Source organism: Eutrigla gurnardus, assembly GCF_963514095.1.
Source record: "Eutrigla gurnardus genome assembly, chromosome: 19".
In the NCBI taxonomy this organism is placed as follows: domain Eukaryota; kingdom Metazoa; phylum Chordata; class Actinopteri; order Perciformes; family Triglidae; genus Eutrigla; species Eutrigla gurnardus.
Window position 1 is genome coordinate 13040194 of NC_139930.1, and position 27012 is coordinate 13067205.

Sequence of the window (27012 nt, forward strand, 5' to 3'; positions counted from 1 at the left end):
TTTTAAGCAACAGCAGGAAAACATCACTTTTACTTAAAAAGCGAGCCATGATCTAATGAGCCAAAACCAAGTACATTTACAACTGATTAGTTTGATCGTGACTGATTTGGATGAAGGTTGGTGATTTGTCTATCGAATGAAAAAAAAAAACAACAACAACCAAATTGATATAAAATATGATGTGGGTGACTCAGTGAGTTGTTTTTATATCAACAACCGAGAACGAGAACAAAGCTTTGTGCATTCAGGGACGGATTCGTCCTTAAAGTGCAAATGAGAAACATTTCATTTCTATGATCAAAGGTAGTCATTTTCTCTGCATGTCCACGACGCACTCATGCACACTGGCACGCACACTAATTATGCTCTCTCTCTTACACACACACACACACACACACACACACACACACACACACACACACACACGATCATGTTCATTAATATCCCTGCAAACAAACAGATTTTCCTGAATAAATAGCATGGAAAGAGACTGGCCGACATTAACATCTGTAGGCAGGATGAAGTGGGCAGTTGTGTTCACATGCAGCATTATTATTTCTCTTTTAATTGAATCCCCAAAACAACCTCAATTTTAATGGAACATTAAAGTACATGTAAACATGCTGTGTCCGTGGGATGATGCGCTCCAGTAAACAGTCATGCCCATGTTTTTAAAACAATACAAAACGATGAGAACCACACATCTAAAAAAAAAAAAAGGAAAAGAAAAGACAACTCATGCCACACCAAAGATTTTTGTGCACCACAGACGAGAAGATAAAAGCAGAGCGGTTTATAATCCCTTCGTTGTCTGCGTGTGCCTTTTAAAAACAGAGTGGGCATCTTTTCTCGTCGTCCTCTGGTCTGATTCACAAATAGAATGATTCACAAACCACCAGTGGACGAAGTAATCTGGGGCTAGTCCTATTTGATGAGGAGAAAAAATAGATCCTGTGCGCGCCATCTGTGACTGAAGGGGCCGTGATAGAGGCAGTAATCAGTTCATGGGCAGCTCGTGCCCAAACGCCATGCGTTTATGTGGCCTGACAGCGGTAGTACAACCCAACACTTACTGGAGAATCAGTGCAGAAAAAATAAAATAAATTCCTGAATAAATACTGTTTCCCAACATTAAAAAAAACCCAAACTGGAACCGTATTTCATGTGAACATAAAGTCAGTTGGAACTATTTCAGAAATGGTGCAGCAGGGGCGAAGTTGTCAGAGAGACCAGTTAATACCCCTCCACCTCATTGTGCAAGGCACTTAGCCCCCAGTGGACAGTGGGAAGCATCAAGCACAAAACTGGAAACATGTTCAGCTCCAACTTCTTCTAGATACGTGAAGTTTAATGAGTCCCTAAATCAAATCCTGGTGTCTGTACAACTGCAGAGCTGCCGGCATCACATTGCTGAGTATTCAGGGCATCCAGAGAACCACATAGCACATTTGCTTGTTTGTTAAAAATCATTTTAAGAGACATGTGGGTCACCGTAAGCATCTGGCACAATGGCAGCTGCTGACAGAGGAGGCTAGACTCGGGGCGAGGTGGCATTGAGGGATGTGAGGGGCAGCCAGTCTACGTCTCTGGGGCGATCACCTCCCACAGAAGTGCACATTTTTTGACATGTTTTCTTCTGCAAAGCCCCACGGCCGGAGCTCCAGCCTGTCCTCGTCCTCCTCTCTGTCGTCCTCCTCCTCTCCGTCCCCCTCCTCGTACAGGCTGGGCTCCTCCACGGAAGTCTCCATGTTCGGGTTGTAGCCGCCGAGCGTCTGCGCCTCCCTGTACTCGTAGATGGTGGGGAGGCTGCTGCGCAGGCCGAAGCGGCGCCGCAGGGCCACCAGCAGCGGCTGCGGCACGGTGAAGATGTCCACGTTGTTGCCCAGGTCCACCCAGGCCAGGCCGGGGAACTTCTTCGGGTCCTTCACCGCGTCCGTCAGGTCCTTCAGGACGGCCATGGTCAGGCGGTTGCCGTTGATGGCCAGGATGTTGAGCTTGGGCAGGCAGCCGAGGCACGGCAGCAGCAGACGCAGGCTGTCGTCCTGCAGCTCGGTGAAGCTCAGGTCCACGGCGGACACGGCGTCGCTGCTGCCCTGCAGGTAGAAGGCCACGCGGTGGACGTCGCGGCCGGACAGCGGGATGCCCGACAGGTTGACGACGTCGCCGGACAGTTTCTTCTTCAGGGTGGTCTTCAGACTGTTGGAGAGAGGAGGAGAAACAAAGCTTTGCAAAGTTGGAGCTCTGAAGCACAAAATGGTATGCTAATTCCAAAAGTATGCAGAGACAAACAATCTTTACTTAATGATACCGGGGCTATTGATTTGAAGGGCTCAGTAATGGGGTGCCACGCTGTCCCACGAGTACAGGGGAACTGCACGGTACGCAAAAACACACCAGTAGTGTGGAGAGTGTAGCAATCAATAATGTAAACAAGAGAATTTGCATTTAAATGCGTCCTGGCCTGAGTCTCTCAAGCAACAAATTCTGTCTCCTGGGCTGAATGTCATCCACTGAAAAGCACCAGCTGCTCTCAATTTCAGGTGTCGCTCCTTTTCCGTAAAGACATCTCTAAGCCAGCTGACAACCGGCGGAGATAATAAATAAATAAGTAAATAAATGATTGGAAAACAGAGTGGACAAGGCAGAAAAGGATCTCTGGGACAAGTCATTTTGTAAACAGGGAAGATGCATCTTTTCCTTTGAATTTTAAGTCCACTTGAGCTGATGAGTAAAAACATTTTTTGACGGTCCACCAGGATTTCTCCCAGTAAGATGACCAGAATAAACCACAATCCTTTTCTCATGTTGCAGCCGGTTGGTGTCGACTCCTGAAACTTCGCCGACCTCACGATGGAAAGTTTTTAAAAAAGGAACAGAGATATCGCTTTTCCCCCTATGCATTCTTCTTCCTTCAAAACCTGGCATCTACATTACCCACAATGCAACTTGACCACCAACAGTTCTGTGGGAAATTTGGGTGTGCTTTGCTAATAGCAGCTAACATATCCTCGACTCAAGCAGAGAAAACGTCTGGTGCGATCACTTGACTTTGAAGCGTAAAAATTTGTTTAACCTTAAATATGAAGCAAAATTTTGTTTTAAATGTATCCTTACACACAAGAGTTGTAGCTACCTTCTCATTTAACTCTCAGCAAGGAAGCAAAAGAGCAAAATGTTGAACTTTTCTATTTTAAAGGAGTCATCACCTGGAAATCGCAATTTCTCTTGTTAAAACATGCATATCTGTGTTTGACCTCAGTTGAAACTTGCCTGAAAGGCTGGAGTTTGAAAGTGGCGCCGTTTTTTCGCTTCTGCTCTTTTTCCGAACAGGAATAGCACACAAGGGTGTGCATTCCTAAAGCACGAGATTTTGATTCTGCGCCTTCGGTGACGTCACCGTGGCGGCTACTTGCATAAGCCCACCCCTCTTTCACCACCCAACCCCCCCTCCCGTCCGCTACCTGAAATCGCCGAAGCGCCGCCATTATGTTTTGGAGTCTGCATGCAGGCAAGCCCCCCCGGCTCTGTCCTTCCTGCGGCGAATCAACGCGCGCCTCATTACATATTATACAATGCACATCCGGACCAGTCAAAACCTCGCGCGTAATCTCGCGTGATAAAATCGCGGTACGAAAAAGGGTCAGAACAAGCTCAATGTTTGATTACATTTTTTTTTTTTTTTTCTAATAAGTTTTACGAATTGATCCAAAGCGATCCAAGGGGGGCTGGATACGTATAAAACCAGGTGATGACTCCTTTAAGTTTAGTCAGTCAATAAATCTCAGGATAAAAGGGCAGATGATGGATGGACCGACACGCCATAGTGGGCGAAAACAAGAGCGATAAAGCAAGTGATCATCAATTTAACTCCAAATGATTTAAGGCAACAGGTGTGACTCCATCTAAAGGGGAGAATAATGCACACTGCAACCCCAAACAGTGTGTCCCTACACCAAAAGGTGTCTAAACATACATCGGAGGGTTATAAGGGAGCATGTGACGGCAGCTCTAAATAAGACAGCGCTGCAGTGGCTTAGACTCCTTCTGTTTTCTTGGCGGCATTTAGACCCAGAGGAAAAACATCTGCCAAACACACGACAATATGGTGGAAGCGTGGGAGAGTTTGTTTAAAAAAGATCTGACAAACAGGAGAAAATGTTCTGTTTAAAGGTTTATGCTCTCTTTGTCTTTAGTGCCGTTTGGCTTCGCTGGTCCCTCTGCCTCCTCAGGCACGGTGAGGATTATCCTCGCATCTCTCTCTCTCTCTCCACTCTCTCTGGAAGTCTTATACATCGGCAGCCTGTGCTCCTCACATCTGTCACCCTTTCTGCTCGGTTAAGGGAGAGAAAAAGATCTGTAGCACACCGAGGCTGTGTTTCGCAAGATTATCGATTCCAGGAGTAGAACATAATTCATCTCTCCCTCCCTCACATCCTCACTATTCCTCACTCCCTCTCACTTTCTTGCTCTTTCCATTCCTTGGCCTATTTTCTTTCTCTCACTCCGTCTCTCTAATCATTTCACTCACTTTCTCATTCTAAATCACTCACTTAAATCTTTGTTTTTTCTCTTTTGAAAGCCTTAACGTGTTTGTTGAAATTACCATCCAGCCACCCGAGTCTCCATTAATTCTTCCGAGATTAAATATGTCAAAATAATTTACTATGTTCGTAATGTTCCCCTCAACTATTCATTCACTTGATGAATAGTCAAGGAATTGCCAAATTTATTACGAGTCATCCTGAGAAGACCATGGATGTCTGAACTGGTTGTCACGGCAATCCATCGAGCACATGGAATTTTTCACGGATAAGTGAAAGCGTTGACGTGCCGGTGGCACTAACGGTAAAGTCAGGGGATCACCGACATTATCAGGATTCATGCTGTCAGCACAATATGTCACGGCAATCCATTAAATATGTTTTTGAGATATGTTGGTCCCGAACAAAGAGGTGTCTCAAAACCAAGACTTGCAGACTGACATTAGGAGCAGAAAACCACAGATTTATTCCTTAAAATGTAAGAAAATTGTGAAAATGTTCATCACCGTTGACATCATCAAATACAGTCAAACAGTGAAAAACCCAAAGTTATTACATTAAGAATGATATAAGCAGCACCTCCTTATACTCGGAAGCTCAAACCAAGGAGTGTTCGACCTTTATTGTTTGAAATACTCCTTAAATGATGAATTCATCTCTGAATATCGATTGCATTGACTAATGATTTCAGCACTGGAACGTGATTGACTTTTCCTGTAGCATCTCAGAATGCCAGTAAAGTGACTGCATCTGCTTCTTCTTGGCACGCTTCTGCACTTTATTGTAATGAAACTGACTTATTTATAGGAGGGTTCTTCCTACTGGTGCCTGAACCCCCCCCCCCCTCACCTGTATGCGTATGTTTGTGTAGGAAGAGCTGCTCCGTGAGACGGAGTCAGGCAGGGTGTAGACTCGACACTGCAATGAGTGGGTGGTGCTGGGAAGGGGGGGTAGCTGCTGTAATGTGCTTTTAATGAGGCAGACTAAAGACAAATTCAGACTTCCTTCCAAATCCTTTGCCTCCTGGCTCCGTGGGCACGGCTCCACCCACAGGCTGCTCTGCTGGCCGCGGGCCCGGGGGGGGCACAGCTCGCAGTGTTACACAGTCGTCCGTCACCATGAAACCATATCAACATAAACAACCAAATGTCTCATCTGGCTCCCTCTGATGTGACTGCCATGCTGAGCGGTGCATATCCTCCAGGAACCAGCTCAGGCCCGAACTACTTCAGAAGATATTTGCCGCGCATAAACACGACGCAAAACGACACGACTCATTCCCAAAGCAAACGACGGAGTGAAATCCATGTATTGACGTCCTCGGGAGCAACTGATACAACAGTGCAGGGAATCTAATAAGAGCAGACTCTCGTATGTCAAACTATCGGCTTCTTAAAAGCGAGTCAAAGGCAGATATCTAATTGTTTTTCATAGCATGTCTTTCCCCGAGGGATGTTGTTAACTTTTACACACCAAACAGGGGACGCTGCTGTTCTATAGTTATGTAAGCCCCAGAGGTAGGAAATGAAGCATCTGGGGTTTGTGATGATGTAATGGAGTGCTGGCGAAGAGGCTGAGCTGACAGAGAAGGTCAGAACTAAACCTGAGAATGTGTGCTTTTTTTAATGAAAGTGTTTTGAGCTACACGGCTAAAGGATCGGCGGTTGAATCTGTATTTAAACGGCAGTGGGTAGAGTTCATAGACGAATCTGGATGACAAACCGACGGTGGCTTCGTCTAATCCCCAGCAGACTTCCAGTGTTGATCCAGAGATCAGGCAGCCTCTGCCGATACGGCAAAAATGTCATTTGTCTCCAGTGGGCGCTTTCCACAGCAAGCATGAAAATCTGATTTAAAATCTACAATGTACACCTTCAATATACAGAGTGAACCGTGGCTGTTTGTTCGGTTATTTCCACCTTAATATTTACCACAGAAAATTCAATTCTACCCAATTCCCAATTCTATTCAATTCCCAGACATATCTGCACCACCCCGATCTAAAAAGGAAGTTGTCTTTGCTGTCAAGGCCCTGAAACTCTGAAACAGCCATCCCGTTGACATTTTTCTTGCTACCTCAGTAATTTCCTTTAAATCTCCACTAAAAGCTATAATAACCATGCAGTTCTACATTGAAAAGTGCTATAGCGATGAATATTATTATTTTTGAGAGCCGTTAAAGGTCACAACAGACCCATTGATTCCTGTATTCACTCACTTTCTAACCCACTTTCTGGTGCCACTTAGTGTCAGGTTAGTCTCCACTCGGCTTAGTTGTCTCTCCTCATGTTACCGAAGTGAAGTGCTCATCAGAGTTAGTCTGCAGCTTCCCGGCTTCACCATCCTGCTCATCAATTTTACGCTCAGATGCCACGAAACATTGCTCCAGGTTAGGACACGGTGACATTTTCACACCGAGAATAGTACAATACTTCAATATGCTGCCACCGGGGTGAGAGTTAAAAGGAAATGGCAGGAGAAATTTATAAGCTGTCCACCCACATAGGAAACACGTTCCCCTTCATTTACTCCCATGAATCAGTAATACATCAAGAGACAGGGGGAGTGTTAGAGGCCCTATTTTCGCCTCGTGTTTATTCACTCCGGGGTTTAATATAATGATGGGTCGTGTGTCTGGTTTGGTGAAATAAATGTATTTGCTGGGGCTGAAGTTCGGTGATTTGGTACTGATTTAATAAGACACACATTGTAAAGGATTTGTAACTTATAAGTAATAAGGGATGAGGAATAAGCCAATGAAAATGACTCAATTGAAATGAATTTAAAGGTACAATATGTAAGAAATCTAAAGCAACTGGCCGTAAAATCATCCTAATATGTCATAGAGACTCAGGAATAATGATCATATAACATACTGAACTCAACAACAACAACAACAGTACAGCCAAAATATTCGCTTTTAAAAAAATCTTTTGCGGACCGCAAATCATGTTCTGTGTGAAAACATGTTTTGGCACGTGGCGCCACCGACTGGCGTCTACCAATCATTGCAGTCAGTAGAGTCTCAGCTGCCGAGCAACCACGGGTTGCCAGTTTCGACTGAGCTACAATGGTGGAGGCAACGAAACCCAAAAGAGCTCGTTATGATTCACAAAAACGCCAAGATAAAAACCGAGGCAAAGCGAGGGTCTATGTAGGGGATGCATTTGAACGGTGGAGACAGTTGAAAGCTGAGAGGAATTTGAAATCGGATGCAGAATTGGCTACTCTTCTCCTAGACAGGTAAGTTGACGTAGGATACGCCAACAGCTCTGGCAACCTCGAGTCTGGAGGGGAGGGGGAGGCGGATACGACTCGCTGCAGTGTTTTGAATTTGAGTGTAGTACCGTTTTTGGCCACATTCTTACATATGGCGCCTTTAAAATTCTTATTCACTTTCTTTATCAGAGTTAAACGAGAAACTCAATAACAATCATGCAGGTAACAACTATGAAGGTAGCATCAGCAGGTGGTTAGCTTAGCTTAGCATAAAGAGGTCTGTCAAATGTGAAGCTAGCACCAGTGATGGTTAGCTTAGTTTTGCATTAGCAAAGAATTATAGTTTGATAGCTGGTGGGAAAAAACATGATCATATTTTGTATGAATGTTTTAGTCGGCGTGTCCCCGATCAGATCAGAGATCTATCCAACAGCGTCTCAGCCGGGAGGAAACGACTCTGAAATACAAATTCAAATGTACTTTCCGCTGAGCACGCAGAGAAACACTTGACTTATTTCTGGGGGGAATGAAATAAAAGCACTTGAGAAACATTGCATGTGGATGCCGTTGCAGAGACCCGTGGGAGTGGTCGGATCAATGTCTGCTTCATCAACGCTTTGGTCCTGACCTGTTTATTCATTGGATCGATCTAAGCTGTTTTGCCTGCAGGCCTCGGCATGATACATGCGGGTAGTCTGGCTCAGCCGTGGGAGAGCCCACAAGGGTCTGAAGTAAAAAAAACAAAAACCCAACCTTGAAACCAAAAAGTAAGCTGGTACAGAACTGCTCATTTATTTCCGTGCTTTCATGTTACCCAAATGTGCCTTCATGTGACTGCAGGCTGAACATTTCCTGAACCAGCTGTTTCACTCATCTCAGTATCCTTTACAGTCACTCAGAGCAAAACTAATGTCAAATTTGCCTCAATTACGTAACTACAATTGTGGAAAATGTAGTGGGGAAACATGAAATTTGTGATCCAGTGTCCTCCAGTTTCATGGGGATAATAGCATATTTTCTGGGAAGGAGAAAATAGCCCCAGAGCTCATTTGGATTTGGATTAAATTTCAGTGAAACACTTAGCAGAGCGCTGATAAAGGCTTCCTCTATCGCACATCGTCAATGCAGCAGCTCAGGGCTGTGCACTGTTCTGACATCTCAGATGCACTCATTTGGGTTCTTTGAAACTCCTGAGTTTGAAGTTTTGGATGAAAGTAGTAATGTTGATGTCAACACGGATTAAACTCACAGCGGCGCTGGGAACATCAAGTGCGGCCTTAAAAAGAGCAAGGAGTCATTAAAAACAGCCGTGTCAAAAAGTCTTGAAGCCATAGCACCATTACTCCCATCTTTTTCTAAATTATATATATATATTTTTTTACAGGTGTGTAGGTGGAGTTTTAATTAGGGCAGAAACAAACAGAGAAAGAGGAAACTCATGATATTGCGTCCACTGCAAAAAGAAAGAATAAAGGTAAGAAGATGTTTTACCCCAACATGTACACGACATGAACATGTGAATTCTATTACAGCACTGTAGTGCCAATGATGATAAAACCTCCCGGTACAGAATGTACCATAATGCAACTGTTCAGCGTGTAAAAATGCAAAACGAACTCCACGGCTGAGCTATAAATTCACCCGTGATTTGATTCGATGTGACACACTGGATGCTAAGGAGAAAAGAATACTGCGACAGAACACAGAAAGCAGTTTGTGTTACATAACCGCGTCGCACGCAGGAGTGCGCCTGTGTCTAGCTATGCTATGTCAAGGCACAGTTATGAAATCAACATTCAAATGCAAGCGCTCCAAACACAGACCGAGGGGCTCGATCGGTGGGGAGTGATCCGTATCAGACTTAAAGTAATGAGAGCCTCTGAAGCGATCCGCGTTTCTTTGCAGCAGATTTAGAGTTAAAATCCAATCGATGCGAGGTTCAATCCCTGGATTAAAAACCAAAGAAGGTCTTGAAATGCTGTTCTTTTAAAGCAGACCGTCTCAAGTTTTAAAAGGTCTGTTAATTAAAGGCTGTCGTGTTTACCGCTCAACACATCTAATCATTCCAATTATTTCATTATGGCCCCGTGCCCTCGCTAAAGATCGGAGCGGTGGATACTGAGTGTCTCTTCCTCCTCCTCCCCCTCATCCTCCTGGATCTCCGTCTCTACGCCGGGAAGCCCTCAATTATTCATGGGCGAGCATGGTGGCTGGATCTTTAAGGCTCTAATAAGAGTGGAGGTCAACTAGAAAAGCACACTGAGCAGACTGAGTGCAGTGTGCAGTCAAGTGGATGCTTCATCTCTGTATGGAAATACAAGCAGAGAAAGCAAAACACAGGCTTCTGCTCAAAAACACTCAAGCTTCCCAAGGATGATTTTTGCCCCCGCCCGAAGAGTCGACCTTGCTGGCTACTCAGAGGTCGGGTCTGCCGAGTCAGGGCCGGTCCGGCCTTCCAGTGCACACCTCGGGGGGTGACTCGGGTCCAGAAATAGGTCGTACACGTGTCAAAGGCAGATGACACATGCATGGCTCTCGGTGTATGAGCGCCACATGTACAGTTAATGCATTAATGAAGAATTATCCGGTTCATTTAGCGTGGCACAGCAGCTGTGTGACAGAGAGCAGCTTGGCTGTAGGTGACGGTTTATAATTACAATTATTTTATTATTATTGTTGTTTTTATAATAGTTATTATAGTCACTGTAAGGCACTAAGTGGCTCACTGGCTCAAGGTATTTCCTACAGTCAAATGTTTTAAATTGTATGGTTCTATATGGTAGTGGTTCCCATTTTTAAAAGGGGGGAGAGCGTGTGCTCAGATTATATAGGTATTACCCTGCTCAGCCTCCCTGGGAAAGATTGTTCCAGGGTCCAGGGATTGTCAAACCTCAGATACCAGAGGAGAATGTGGATTCTGTCCTGGCCATGGACCAGTGGAGCTCTTTACCCATGCAGGTGTGTTGGAGGGGTCATGGGAGTTTTCCCAGTCTACTTGTGTTTTGTGGGCATGGAGAAGGACTACGGCTGTGTCCCTCTGAGAGTCCTGAGGAGGGTGCTGTGGGAATATAACGAGCCTCCACCAGGATTGTCTGCGTATATGACATGGTTCTGTTGGCTCCTACATAACTTAACCTTCAGCATGTACTGGGCGGTCTGCAGCCGAGTGTGATGTGGTCTGGATGAGAGACGGTGGACTGTACCCTCTGGATTGAGACCTAATCACTGCCCCAAGCAAGGGAGTTCTTGACCCTGATCTATGGACATGAGCTTAGTGACCGTAACACAACTTGCAAAGGTGGAAAGTGTAGTGCCTTGAAAATGTTGCTGTGGCCCTGGAAGGGTCACGTAAGGGAAACGGGCTCAAAATAACAGCGAAGAAGAGAGGTAGAGGGGATTTCTTCAAAGATTAGAGCAAATTAGTCTGGGCAGAGGGAGAAACCGGAGAAAGAATCCTGGTGAACACTTCTCTGGTGATTAGCCGGTGAAAGGCCCTCTAAGCATCTGGACTAGAAATATAGTTGTTGAAATGCACTTTGGTCATAAGCATCCCAATCCCAACTATTAGAGATGTCTGGAAAAAGTTTCTTTGCTCAACCAAATAAAGTTGGAGCCAAAAGTTGATTCAAAAGTGGGAGGACAACCTGCAGTCCACTTAAGGATTTATTTTTCCATGTGTTGAGACAGGTAGGAATCGTGATGAAGTGTGAGGGATATTTCTACACTGGTTATAGAGGACAAAGAGAGGAATTTGTAAGCATCATGATGCAGGTCACAGGTCGGCGTGCAGGAACGTAGCGGTAGCCTGCAGGTGTTGACTTGTGGCCGCTGTAGCAGCTTCATAGGCTACTGCTTGTCAGCATCGTGGAATGTGAAAATCTGAGAATCCACAGGAAACTACCACAGACAGCGGAGGAGATATTCGGGAGGACGCATCAGACTGCAGAGTTCTGGATGAGTCACAGGCTGAGGAGTTTTTTCGAGAGCCGAGTGAGGAGAGCGTTTCAATACTTGAGGCGACATAAGGAGTAACTCGGCACTGGATTGTGGAAGGAGAGAAGAAAGAGACAAGGGCCGGCCTCTAAGAAATGAAAAACTGTTTGTTCAGAGACAAACATGTCAGCACTAGTTGCTAGGGCAAGCAGATTGTTATCGCCGGTGGAATTACTTGAACAATGGGAAGAGCAGTACCTCACGTGAAGATGATCTGATGCGTGTTATCAAGTGCAAACTTGCAGGTTGATTGATGAGCAATTAGTCTGTGTTGCCTTCAGGAAACAAAAGTGTTTTCGACTGTGCACAGATGAGCCACAAACAGACAAGATTCTTGACGTCGCACTCGGTTGAAGAATGTAAAGATTAAAGGTCGATTTCTCCATTACTTCGTTGACAACGGCGCTCCAGTCGTCTGTTGTCAGACGGCGTGATGGCTTCCTTGCTGGCAGCCAGGTGGTGCGTGTCAAAGATGCTGTTGGACAATCCGACGAGCGGGTTTGAAGCGTGCTGATGTCTCCAGCGGCGTGTGGAGGGGTCAGCGTGCTGCTGACACTGCTGATGGGAGAGGAGAGGCAGGAAGGCACGAGCACCTTTTGTTATGTTGAGACTGCGGCAGAATCTCTTCTCATAAGCCTGTTTTTGTTTCATGTTTGCATAATGAGGACGATAAGCCGGACATGATGAAAATTGTTATGTTGAAAAGCCATGTGTTTCATCTCATTGTTGCTGTTGTATTTCAATACGCTTGAATTGTTAGTTAAATATGACCAGAGATGCTTTTGACAGTGAGATCAGCAACTGTTGTAGCCTCTGACTGTTAAATGAAGGAAGTGTTTACTTTATTAAGCCTCATATGCAGATAAATAAATGACTTGACTATTTGGCTACTTTGCAGCGTAAGCTGTGGGAGGAGAGGCACTTCAGTCCGAACAGGCCTGGATCCCCAAACAGCTGTCTCGTTTCACTCTCATCACCGGTCGGCACGACCTGCACGACTGAATATAAGGCTGAATCCTGTCAGCTATTCTGCTGAAGGGAATATATGCTGACTCAATACACCATAAACCCAAACAATGCCAAATGCAATAAGCTCCTCTTCAGCACTTGAAGTAACTTCACTATACTTAACACACGAACGCAACCTTCTACTTGAACCGGATTCATTTCTACAAATGCACTGACGATGTCTGTAATAGCTGCTGTAAGAGCCACAATTACAGCGAAAGGCAAGCAATGAAGAAGCATCTGCAATCAGAGTTCAATCTTTAAAAAAAAAAAAAAAAATGTGCTGGAGGGGCAATTTTAGTATCATAAAGAAAATATGCGCTTGATTAATCTGAAATTCAATACCAATTACAAAAACATTAAGAAACTCCACTGGGGACTCGGTGATACTCAGAAACCTGGCACACGCAGCTGCAGAGAGGAAAAACAAAACAAATTGCCTTCATAATATATAAAGTGGGTCACAGTCGCTTTGCAGTTAATGTTATAAAAAGCAGAGCGGGCCGGACTAATAACGCTTGAATCGTGATTTATGTGTTATCTCTGGTAGATTTGCAACCAGGCATAATTCACGAGGATTATTCAATTTCAGCCGGCCGCGGTACATTTCCAGACTGATCGAATAGACGTTTCATTATTACCTGAGGAAAATAAGAATGCAATAATGGTTACATTATAGCTTTTTCATTCCTTAATAGGTAGAGATCAAATTCACGATCGATTCGAAGCGAGGCGGGAAGAAAGAAAGGAAATGCGTGACTTCTGATTCCGCCGCCGCCTCCCCCTCCTCTTCTTCTCTCCGTCTGACAGAGCATTTCCCCAGAGCCTCGGCTCAAACTGCAGAACCGCTCTGTGTGGCAACTGTTGAACAAAATGGACTCTCGCAAAGAAGGAGAGAGGGGGAAAAAAATCCCACAGGAGGAGAGGAGAGGAAGAAAATCGATGCAAGGAAAGGGTTTTAAAATAGGAGTGGAGGGTGCTGGAGGGGGGGGGTGAGGAGGAGACAGATTGAGAAGGAGAGGGAAATGGAGAAACAACTATAATGAAAAGATCAATAAGAGAGAACATGTGAAAGCATATAAGCCGTGTCCTAATATTTCACTTGTGTCCAGAGGCGTTATTTCCTGTTGGTTTTAGTTGGCGTCATATTCACGGAGAGAGAGGAAACGGTCTGGTGTGAGTCGCCCCGTAAGTGCCGCCGCCTGGATGCTCGCTGTCGATGCTGGGAGAGAGACAGAGCTCGCTAATGAGCATGCTGGGAGAGTCTGCCTTGTTGTTCTGTTGAATGTTATTTCGAAAAAATACTGCAACCAAGAGACTGGGGCGGGAAGTTAACTCAGGCTGTCAAAAATTCTTTCAATCTGGGTTAATTGCTCAGGGAGAGGGAGCCTCGTGATCATCATTAGAGATGTTCTTTCACAAATCTACCTGTTACTTCAGTTGGAGAGCATTTTTATTTGTTTACGCAGCGTATCTACAGTTTTCTCTGTTTCCCTCCGACGTGGGCGATCCGTACCTGACCTCTGACGGCGGCCTGCACCTTTAGTGGCGGTCGGTCCGAGTTCAAATCAGGCATATCTTTTGTTTTTTTTTGTAGACGTAGAAAAGCACTATTTAAAACCTCTATGAACACATTGCACTTGTGATGGGCGGCGTCTATGGTGAGGCTGTTTCTCTCATAATGGTGGCAGGAGGGAAACTGTTTTCACTGCTGGGAGGCAAGTGTGAAAATGGACCAGACGTCCCAGCGAGACACAACAACAAAAACCAGAATACTGTTTGGCATCGAGGATAAACCTTGATGTATTCATAAACAAAGAAAATGATGAATTGATAAGTGAAAAGTCATATTTCTAGATGTATTCAACATATATATTAAAATGCACAAATTAACATTTTAATCAATCCTAGTCTTTAAAAAAAAAATGGTTTCCCAGTGAGTTCTTCCTCTGGGGCGTGGCAGGATTTATTTCACCATTTAATTAACAAATAAGGATGAGGCTGAATTTGGATCATATCAACAATGTGTTTCGAGTCGAGTCGCCTCGTCGTATTCCCCGGGGATTCTCATTAAAATCTCCAATCCTGGGAATGTAAGCATGCGTGTGCCCTGTGTGTTCAAGCATAGAACAGTGTTATATGTCTCCAGACCTCATTAATTCACCTATGCAACGACCTTAAATTGACATTATAATAGTCATATAGTTGGATTAACTTTTCCTCTATAGTAGTTTCTCACAATTACTTTTCAAGCTACAAAAAAGTGGCAGTTTACAGCTGTGCGGTGAACAAAATCAAACATGTTGAGTGCGAAAATGTATGAATGTAAAGTAAGAAATGATGTTATTCTGATGAACAAAGGATAAACTATCCTGTATGGTTGGCATTGTGTTGATACTGTAAATAAAGAAGTAGTCACTAGAAAACCTTCTACTCTGATCAAAACACTATCGCAGAAAAAATCCTGAAATACTGGAGGAAAATCTTCCCAGAGACGGAAAAAGGCCACGTCCCAACCCTCCCCTGTGTATTTCAGAGAGATGCTTATGGTGCAGGATGTGTTAACTGTAGCAGAGACTGTCCTTTCTTCAGGCTGATGGCACGGCGTCAGCCAGCAGCAGCAAAGAGCACTCACCAGGCCTGAGACTTCCTCCGCGGCACGCTCTGCCTCGTCCACTTGGAGTGAGGAGTCAGGTGGTAGATCAGCTGGCGGCAGATCTTGTTGGTGGACTTGAACGAGTCAATCTCCTGCAAAACACATGGGAGGGATGATGGACAGCAAATACATACATACTAAGCATACAACAAATAAATGAAAAATCACTGAAAGAAACCGATAAAGTGTATATTTTGTGTATGGCAAGGTTGAAAAGGAGCCGTTAGCTATTTACAAGGTACAAGTCATTTATAAATGCTGGACGTGTGATGTCCTTCTTCCTTCCTGCAAACCACTAATGTACTGAGTTTCAAACGGTCACAGTGTGTTTCTTCCTTGTCCTTTGAACACAGCTGCTTCAGACGTTTTCTACATTGAAACAATTTATTTTCCCTTCTGCGCTCGCTGTTGCTCCATGTCTCTCCTCCCCCTCCTCCCTGCCTTCTCCTTCCTCTCTCCCACCTCCGTCAAAGACTTTAAATGGAATGGGTTGTGCTGAGCGGTGTAAATCTAATTAGTGGTACGGAAGAAAAACAAAAAAACAACAACGAGAACGAGGCAATGTGGCGAGAGGGGAAAGAAAGACAGGGGCAATTTACCTTAAGGCGATTTCCCACTTTAAAAAACAAAACATGCCTCATATTGGATGACTGAACACGACGTCTGTAGCTGCACGTACTGATTCCCGATGTGAAACTATTCTTAGAAAATCTGTGCAATGGAAGGATCACTAAACCCCGTAAGCATTAGATGTTAATCACGGGTCTGTAAAGCCGAGTGCATCAAAACATACATTAAATGAGCTGAAAGTGAGCAACGGCGAGATGCATCTTTCAGTCCTCAATATGTCATTGAATGAATGCTCTAAATAAATCTCAGCATGGTGGAAAACAGTGGGCCTGACTGCCGGGCTTTAAATCCAGCACATTGCCTCTCTGCATCCTCGTCACGTCTGACACAGCATCCTGCCGCGGGTCGCCAGCCAGTCAGGAGGACGCAGCCAGCGCCTCGCTCACTCTCCCCCCCAGTCCTCCTGGGCTTTCCCCCGCCAAAGCAAACAGTGATAAGATTAGAGTGTTTAGAGGTGATTATCATCTGGACTCGGTAAGTTAAAGCTAGACCACAGTGACTTTATCTTAAGGCGGCCCATCTTCTTCTTAAAAGAGATAGCTGCAGACTTCAGATAACTGTAACGGCTGCTGTGTTTTACAGCGAGTTGCTTCTGTAGTGTCTCCACCCTCGTACCCCAGTTTGGAATGTAATTTGAATTTTAATATCTTGGATTTGTATGCCGTGCTACAAGTGGTATGAGCCGGCTCCCAGTCTGGATAAATCACAATGTATGTCTTAAAGGGCCAGTCCTTTATTTTATTTACCACATACATCTGATATCATATGCATAGCTGAAGAGTTTGTCAAGTCATTATGATTCATGGCACAAATGGAAGCTGACTTATTTATTTTATTAACTATATTATTAATATACAAAGGAAGTTTGAAATATGATATAAATTTAGGATAGGAAAAAACATTTTAGCCAAAAGAAAAATGCCCTTCACCCTTTTTTTTTTTTTTTGCCAAAACCAATCATTTTTGTATAGTCCCTCACAAACAGAGAGGTGTCTGTTTGCTGGGACCTGTCGGACTTCTCAGCACTCAGTGGTTTCCATTTCGATCCCACTGGCCACCTCTCAGAGCCCTCCATCTGCTTTCAAGTTGCTATTGAGCACATCTGCAGGCCCCGTTGATCTCAGCATGATGACCACCGGGTACCTGCCCACGCTTCCCTTTGGAAAGTAGCCGAGGCAGATATTCTCACACGCACACCTGCAGGTTCTGGAGCACAGCTGCTACCATGTGTAGAGTGCTGAAAGAGCACGGGAGCAGCAGGGCAGGCAGTCCGCATGGGGCCAATGCAGAGCCAAGCCCTGACCCAGTGCCACCCTTTGGCCCTGACGTTCTCCCCTCGCCTCCCATCCCATCCTACCACATGCAGGTGTCCCCTCTGCAGGTGTTCTCTCTCATTCCCTCCTCCAAGTCGTCCTGCAACTGCAGCTTTTTCCACATTCAGACTCCCAGAATGCACTGTGAAAACATGCCCATAATGACATGTTCAACTGATATTTACATTTGTAGCTTACTGGTGTACTATGGAGGTAAAGTCACATTGTAAAGCTCTGATATAGATAAGACTCTTAAAACGTTAATTTTTGACTAATTTAGGAGACACCAAGACATGGTTAGTAATCCATTATGTCAATGGTTAAACAGCTGAGGTTTAATTTCCCATGCTTCCTAGCTTCTGTAGCTGTGTCTGTACACTGACAGTTCACTGTAGCATGACAACAAATATGACACTTCGGCACGGCTAATGAACGCGGACGCGTTGCAGCTTGGCTCTCCTCTGTTTACAACGCACCGGATCATTTTGGATTCTCACCCTTTTGGGACACTGCAGGTCCCGGGCGAGACCGAGCAGCAGCTCGTGAGAGATGGGGTCCACCAGGTTGAGGAAAGCGGCGTTCTTGTACAAGATGTCATTGAGCGACGTTCCCTGGAGTCCCAAATCCTGGGAGGAAAAGAAGAGAGTGTTTCAGTTAACGCTGAGAAATTCATTGTATTAACAGCCATGTCTGAGCCCCACTTGATTAAATATTCGAGTGACATTTCATGGATGAAGTTAATGAAAATAGAGTCAAACGTTTATGAGCTTTGTTCATCCTCCCCCTTTCATCTTGCCCTGTTATCACGCCGCAAGGAGAGCTGATAAGGTTCTGCTATCGGAGTCGTGTGTTAACGCCCAGTGCATTTGATTAGGGGTGTCTGTGTGCATACAGTATATATGAGTATGTGTGCATAACACATGTGTGTCTGAAGGACGTTGGGAGTAAAGTTTCAGCAAGCTCCAATAAAAAGCGATGTGTTTTTTCTTCAAATATTACAGTCTACTCCCCTGTGAAACCAATAAGACGCCTCCTGGTTCCTCTGATCTCATTTGCAAGGTGTCAGTTGTAGTTTTGGACCCAGAGGACTTTCATTTTCACAAAACATGTCTCTAAACCGTCTGAGGAAAATACTTTTTTTTGATTCCAGTTAGATACACTTTCACTTTCTACCTTCGTATTGTACGACGATTGTGCGACGTGGAACAAAACCAGGAACCGACACACACGCCCCGGTTTTTGAAGACACCTTTGTCGTCTTCGAGATTTTTCTATTTGCAGTGACAATGTACTCTCTTGCACCTTCAGGTGATGCTTTGAGTGCCTACGTGTCGGTAACAGCCGGTGTTTAAGCCTCACCAATGTGCGTGGGAAGATACTAGCACACACACACACACACACACACACACACACACAAAATCAGCAAACAGCAGGGAAGACGTGAAACTGAGCAGATGAAACAAAAAAATGAACAGAAGATGAAAGGTTGCGAGCAAGAAGGAAAGGAAAGATCTTTCCAGGCACAGAGCTGCATTTCTCTCCTCATCCATAACATCTGTTAGAAGATGATTTCCTCTTCTTCTGCATGTATGAGCGTGTATCAGATGCTACTGGCGAGCAAACGGGCTTCACTGGACCGTATACTCTTGGAAAACTGTACAGAAGCTGTGCAGCCGAAGAGTAAATACTGTCGGCTCTGAAAAGCTTTTCAAATAGCGAGCTGGAGGTGGAAGCCGTGTAGAACACGCTGCACACGCGCTCTCACAACACGAACTCTTCGGGGCACAGTGGAAACAAAGAGGAAAACTCCCATCAGCATTTTCTCCTCCTCCAGGTTTTGAGTTGATTTATTACCACGGAGCTCTGTGGGATTCCCTGACGCTGGACTATCCTCCAGAACCCTCTACCTTCAATATACCTCATTTAGCTCGGACAGAGGGTACCACACGTGTCCATAAACGGAGGCATGGAGGAGTTTAAGGATTACTTTATGACGATGACGCGTCTCGACTCTACAGCATCAGAGGGATTCACAGCTGAAAGGAAGCACTTTTTTTTTTAAAACACGCACAGAGATCTGATCCTGTGGATTAATATGACTGATTCTTAATCATAAAAGCATGAAATCTTTGCCTATTTGTCACTGACAGGATGTATGCGTGAGCCCTCAGATCCCCACAAATGTCCCCGCGAAAGCTGCATATCCAATTTGACGTCGGCCTCGTCACAAAAAGTCTGAATGCGGTGACGAGCTCAGAACCTGCAGAACATCATCCCACACGCGCAGTTCGTTAGAATCCATTAAATATATTGCAGGGTGGAACAAATCCAGTCCCACAGTTTTCTGCTTCAGTGGAAGTAACAGCTGTCAGGAGTCCAGTTTATTAACTTCCTTTTTTTTTTTTCAAACCAAATGTTGCAAGCTTTTACGCAAGCACATTGAAATCAAGGTACAAGGGCAGGCTAGTTACTTATTATGAAACGCACTCACACACAGATTTCATGCCTCGACTTCCTCCTAAGTAAGAAGTTGCAGCCAGGGGGTTAGCTTAGCCTAGCTTAGCTCGACAGTTACCAGCTGGTAAAAACAACTTCCTGGTGTCCTGTTGCCAGACAACCTGCAGAGTTCACTGCGTATGACCAAGAAATAGTCCAGCACAGCGCCTCAGAGTAAACTCTTTGCACACATTAAGTTTGGATCAAACAAACATGGCGACAACAACAAAGCCAGGGTAACTATTTTAACTAAGCTAAGCTAAGATGAGCTAAACTAAGCTAACTCTCACCAAGAAAGAAAAACAAGTGTCTTCCCCAGAATATAAAACTACTCCATTAATATTGGTAAGCGTCAAACTTCCATTCATTCATTTTCAGGGATTCTTTTACAAAGAGACAGAAAAAAGGAGAAAATTAAATCAAATGTTATTTTTGTTTAGAACTCTAACTCTAGCCCAGGTATTGGATGAAAAATAATATGATCTGAGTAGATTTGTACTGACGCATAATTGAATAAAAATAAACAAATGAAATGTGTGCAGACAGCTAACCTCACACACTACGGAGAACACCTTAATTAGTGTCGTCTCCATCGCCACACATGGGATCGTGTGCATGCTGTAGAGAGCAATTGATGCGAGTATTTGCCGATTCCTTACTAATGTAGAAGATCCCAAACTAATTAACTCAATGGCCCAGGAGGCGGATCAGCGATGGAGATACAGCGTGGCGTTATTGGCTCCTCTTTGTAATGACTTTCTCTGTGTGAAAGAAGCATGTTCCAGCATCCATCGCCTCAAGGTGATTATCTCCAATTCCGTCCGTCTCTCAGAGGAAAAGCTGCTTTGCTGCTGGAGAACAACAACAGGAGATCCGTTGCTGGTTCATTTCTTTTCCCTCCCCCGTCTTGAAGCATTGTCAGCCAGACGCTTGGCTTCGGCCCCGATGACATACAACAGCAGCAGCCGCTCTGGCTTCACCTCAGTGAGCGATGGAGCGCGTATTCGTGCTTCGTGAGCAGTTTAAATGCAGAGCTATGGAGAAAGCTGCTGCCGTTCACAACGCCCCAGATGTACATGTTGATCTTTAAGATCTGTTTTTCCCCTCTTTGTTTAAGACGTGACGGACTGCTTTAACAAACAGGGATGGACACATTGAAGTCTTACCAAAAAGGATATCCCTCCTGCTTCACACACACACATGAATATGAGGCTTTACTCTGAATTTGAAATTCACTCCGCACCTATTATTATTCTCTGGTAATGGATTCTGAGCAGAGTGGGAGAGATACCTCCAAATCTGTCTTCCATTCACAATCCTCAGCCTCTCCTCGGCATTGTTTCGTGCTTTAAATCTGCACATAATTTATTCTACAGCACTGTACAGATGGGCAGGGAGTTTGCATGACAGGGGGGCTCTTGATCAGAACTGCTTTTGTCTGAACTTCAAAACTGCTCTGCTTTGATCAATGCGCAGCCACCAGAATGCAGTGGAAAGCTCAAGCTGGGCTCTAAAAACTATTTATTTTTTTCCCCTCCCCTCTAGTTTGGAGAAATCGTCAGAAGGAGCGGATTAGAGCAGGGAAGGTGTTACATATGGACCGGTAAAAGCATGAAATAAACATACCTTATAGTTGCGGGCTATGATGCTGACAACAAAGCAGTGTTTGCACAATCACAATGCCGTGCAGTAGGGGACAAATCAGACCCATTCAACACCACATCAACTGGGTTTCTATGAAGTGCTCCTTCTTACGGGGATTACGATGTTTATCACTCTCTCATGTATATTTCAAACCTCCTTCCAACAGGAAACAGTGGAAAAAAGACAGCATGGCTCGCCATTCATTGAGGTTATTTACTTTGTATTAAAAAGACCTCATTATCTAAGAGGCACCATGATAGTATGTATGAAAGCGACCGGGTCTATTGGCTTTTTGGTGTGTTTGAAAAGGCGGAGACATATAATGCAGTCAGTGTTCTGTGTTGTTTGGAGCTGATTGAATATTCAGAGCATGAACTCGCTGGCTTTCTCCATTCCCTTTCACACTAAACAGGAGGTTGAATTTAACCAGCGACTCATTATAAGCGTTTCTGCTTCTTCTTTGTTAACATTATAAGAGGCCACAGCTTTTATGTCAGTAAAGTTAGGAGAACTTTAAAAAAAGTAGATAATTCAACGACTGTATCTTTAACTTAAAAAAAGAAGAAAATAACACACTGACACCTGCAGATATGTGCTCCTTTTTTAACATACATAATAGATGTAAGTGAACAAACTGCCCTTGTGTTAAACATTTAAATCTGCATTATCACACAAACTTATTTCTCAGTAAATATAAAAATGACACATGACTTAATGTAACTTTTTTTTTACCCACGTGCTCAATATATATGACATGTCAGCGCCCCCTTGTACCTTTCTCAGCTGTTTGAGCACCTCGCCTGCTTGCTCCATCTTGTGGTCCCGGAGGAGCCTCTGGATCTCCCGGATCCAAGCCACCCGCCTGACATACGGGCTGCGGTTGGTCCTCCGCAGCATCCCCGGCAGCTTGTCGGACTTGAGCATCAGGGAGGTAAACAAGAAGTCTCCGCCGCCGCCGCCGCCGCTCTCTCCCGGGCTCTCATTCCTCTGGCGTCTCCTCTTGGACACTTTGCTTTCAAAATCGAGACTTCTCTGCCTGGTCAACTTGGAGCCCATCACTCCTGAGAGGATGCGTCGCTGCAGGAGCCGGTTTTGGTGGTGAGATGGATTTTACAGCGTGCGGCCAAAACATCCCACTTAACTTGCTCCCCTCGGTGAAATAGTGTTGTTGTTGTTTGTTTTTAAGTTTCAAGGCTGCTCTGCAGCAGCAGCAGCAGCAGCATCAGCTCGCCGTCGTCCCCCTGTTTGCATCCGTCCATGCACTGCCTGAGCACTCTGGCATCCTTCGCTGTACTCAGAGCTCGTGCGCTCCTCAGCCAATCAGATCGCGGGAGTTTATCTAGACGCGCACATCACGCGCAGGTTTTTTTTATTTGAGTCGGGGTCAATCAGAGAAAGTAGACTTCTTTAATCCAGCGTTGTTGTAGCCTATTTATGCAACGATATTAAAAAAAGAAGGATGGATGGATGGATGGATGGATGGATAGATAGATAGATAGATAGATAGATAGATAGATAGATAGATAGATAGATAGATAGATAGATAGAAAGAAAGAAAGAAAGAAAGAAAGAAAGAAAGAAAGAAAGAAAGAAAGAAAAAGAAAGAAAGAAAAATAGATAGATAGATGATAAATAGAAAGAAAGAAAGAAAGAATGGTCTCTAATAAGCTACATTTTTTTTGGCAGTCCATTTAGAAACTGTATTGATCAGCCCAGATGGATGTTCTTGGACAGACGGAGGAACATGACCTGCCAGTTTGAGTAGCAGAAAGTCTTTCATAATTCATGAGAAATTGATTTTTCACATGAACAAAACTGTAGGTGTTTGACAAAAAGTATAGCGTTAAATCAGTTTTCCAAGATCACCCACAACACGTGTTTGATTGCTTGAATCCACAGAGCAACCAGTTATATCTCCATGTTTTTTTCTTACATTTATTTTCATTTTTACTGCTAAAAAAGGAGTAAAAAAAGGAGAATTTCCTCTCAGTTGCTGGGTCCATCATGAAACCCAAAGATACAAGGTGAACATGTGACATACAGAGCAGATGAGTAAACCAGAGGGGGGGAAAAGCAATAACATTTCATCATTATCATAATGGGTAAATTCTATCAGGCCGAGCCGGGCAGACATCATCCCTTTACCATCTGCTGTAACACTGCAGCTCCACTTACACTTTTATGTAATTCCCATAGACATGAAATATGGACGTAGTCTTTGTGACATCACCCACAGGTTGACTCTGACTGTCGCCATCTTGGCAGTGACAACACTTCAGGAGGGGGTCAAGACAAAATAAGAGGGAATAAATCAGAGACTACAAAATAATCAGAAACAACAAGGTCGCTGCTTTTCTTGGATGAGTGAACCTTCATTGGCTTCATTTGCTCATTCATGAAACCAACAGACATTTGGAAGAAAATGTGTGCAGGCACAGAGACGTTGACATCAGGGGGGATAAACTGAGACGTTTTTAGACCCGGGCTTGTATCGCTGCCTCCTTCAACCTGCGTTGACACCGATCCATCTTGTTAATCAAAGACGTGGGGTGAATCCGTATCTCCCTGGCCAGTATGAGGGATGAGTTAGGGCCTGAGCTTTCTAAACCTAATCCACTGTCAGCCCTGTATAATATAACAATGGGTATACGGTCTTACACCACCAAACAACCCCCAGTAGGATTGCTAAATTGGATCGCCTCCCAGCCTCAATGCAAAACCAAGGTAGTGAGTCTTAAATCTAATGGTTCTCACAGGCTCTGTCTGGATTTCACTTGCCAACTCATTCCCAGGGTCAGTGATCTCCCGGATTGGCCAGGTTTTTTCTTTTTTCTTGATACTGCATTTGAGCCGGTAGCGGATTCCCCTTTGAACAAAGCAGGATGAATGACTCCATCAGCATTCATATTTGAGCAATTAGACCAAACAAAAAGCACCAACTAACTCTCTAAAGAAATGAACCAAATCCCTTGAAACTTGAAACCACCCCATGGTGTGGTGGGCACTTGGTACATTCCGATTGGCCACTTCCTGTATTTAAGAGCTCTGCTTTGGGGTGAACCTTTCAATCAGGTCTGAAAAGATATCCCCCCCTCCCTCCCCCCCGGCACTAGCATCCAGCAGCGGCCCCCCTCAGCACTCAAAGAAACAGCGATCACAAGGATTTACAGAAATGTGCCGCCGTAGAAATGAAAACGCTACCAACTTTGCTTTGTTGTCACTTATCTGTGTGCATAAGGTCAAAAGTGCAGCCAGTGAAGAGGAAATGAGCTATTATGTGTGAACTACAAAGAAAACGTGACATCTAAACCAGCCGCGTGGCAGCAGGTGAGACTATCACATTCCCCTAATGTTCTTTAAAAAACAACAAAAACAATCATGGATGATACAAAATAATCCCTCTCAGTCACAGTGGCCCACCGGAAGAGTGTGGTGGAGAGGCCGTGCCCTCTGTCTATATTCTCTTTGTTCTTTATTATTTTATTTTTGTTTATTTTGAACATTTTGTTACTGTAAATTCTAAGCTCTCATTGCTGCACCCCCGGAAACAAAATACCTATTGTACCTTTAACCAAGTAGCTAACACAAACCATGAGCTTTTCCTTGTTTTATTTATTATTTGTAACTGTTTTGAAAGGCACTTACATCCGATGCGATCCTGCCAACAGGTCGTCTTGACCACTAGAGGGCGTTTGAGAGGTTTAACTTAACTCTTCGAGCTGCCACCTTGTGCTGCACGCCTGACCTTTCACCTTTCCTTGTGTCCCCAGACGATGCAGCGGCCTCTGGGATGTTTGGGTGCAGGAGGCGACAGCAGCCTGAAGGACGCTCCAGGAGCAGAGAAGGAACGTTTGGTCCTGTTTAGCGTTCGTTCTGCTTCTCACTGCGGGAAGGACAGCCGTGTCACTCAGTGGTTCGCAGCCATTCAAGGTGAATCATGTAAGAATGACTGGTACTAGCGGTGTGTGAGGTGGTCCTCCAACATAGCAGTGCAGACAGAATTGATTGATGATTGTCATAGCATCAGCACTATGTGTCTTATAGAATTATATTAGGAAAACAAGGGACACAAAAAGCAAAACATGAATCATAAAGCTGCTTTGTCAGACTTTTTTCCTTGAAAACGAAGAAATGAAAAATAAACAGCGAATGTTTTTGTTCAGCGTTCACTGACTAAAGGAACAAATCAGGAAAATGGAGCGTAGCGGCTGCTGGTTTAGTAGAGAATTAAACATTAACTTTGAGGTGTGGCTTTATGTGTCTAAATATAGTCCTGATATATGCATTATTATTGGTTCTTAAAGAGTATAAAGCTGCGATGGCCTGCTCGTAGTCATAAGGCTCAATACAAATCGGCTTGCCATTTAAATTAAACAGTGTTCCAGGATGTTTTGCCAGCTTGTAGGAGCCCGTATAAGTGAGACGCTTTCCTCCATTCCACGCTCTCTACTTTCTGTATGAAATGGAGCCATGCAACTAACTTTGGATATTTAGTACAGTTGATGGGTTACAGCTGTGAAAACACAAACAGTAGGTGTTGCTGTTATCACAGCTGTCAGTAAAATGTCAGGGACCAAGTTTATGTAAAAAATAGACTGCATTCATGGAGATGTAATACGTTATAACCCAAGTAACTTATGACTTAAACATTTGATTGGAAATCAAATTCAAGGCCGACTGTCGGGGGCTTTTTCTAAAATTGCATATGCACCTCCTCGAGTGCCTTCAGGCCATCTGAAGCTTAAACAAATTAGATTTCTTTCCCCCCAATTTTCTCCTGCAAACCATTTGAGGGTGGACCTTTGCATCACCGGTGTAGTTTAATCACGACCTCAGAGGGTCGATTCAAAAGGGGCTTTAATCCGTGGGTATAGGTTTCCTGGTCTAACCTGGGATAGCGGTTCCTGGGGGGTCCCCGTGTCAAAGTGGAGTCATCCAGTTGTGCTTATTTAACCCTGACCCTTCCCTTGGAGCGCTGCACCCCTTCACACTGTCCCCCTGCAGTTTGTTCTGAGCCTTCTTTCCTCCACACATGGCAGATGTGATCTTCTCCCTTCGCAGCCCCGAAAGCCTTCATTTTTCCCGGTGAGGAGGCACTTTATTCTAAAACTTAAATTTCAAAGGTGTTGTACAAAAAAAAAGAAGTTATTCTCAAGCTGCGTTGCATCAGAGCTGTGAAACAGATCCCTTTTTTAAATAATCTGTGGTGTGTCGACTACCTAGAGTCCATATGCCATCTATTTGAAATGAACCACCACTGCTGTTAATCTTAATTGCAGATAAAGAACTGAATTGTTTCCTCTCAGGTTCAAGGTCAAGCAATTGCTTCGCCGTAGAAAGTTATCTGAAGATTGAGTGCAGATGACTAATTATTTGAGCGATAACTTGAATGTCTCAAGTTGTTTCTTCTGTCTGCCTCCGTTTTTCTGTTCTTTTCCTCCCCTTGTAACATAAGATAGCTGTTTTATGGCGGGGAGGGTTAAAGTTTAATAACTTTGATGGTTACATATTG

At 44.4% G+C, this 27012-nt stretch overlaps 1 protein-coding gene across 1 annotated transcript; it reads right to left on the minus strand.

Annotated features, from left to right (window-relative positions):
* lrrc75bb (leucine rich repeat containing 75Bb) lies at nt 1–22748 on the minus strand. Its single transcript, XM_084036055.1, has 4 exons — nt 22275–22748; nt 17858–17986; nt 15397–15509; nt 1–2196 (listed from the first exon to the last, which is right to left on the minus strand). The coding sequence occupies exons 1-4, from the start codon at nt 22554–22556 to the stop codon at nt 1596–1598; spliced, it is 1125 nt and encodes a 374-aa protein (XP_083892181.1). The 5' UTR covers nt 22557–22748; the 3' UTR covers nt 1–1595.
* Nucleotides 22749–27012: the final 4264 nt, after the last annotated feature.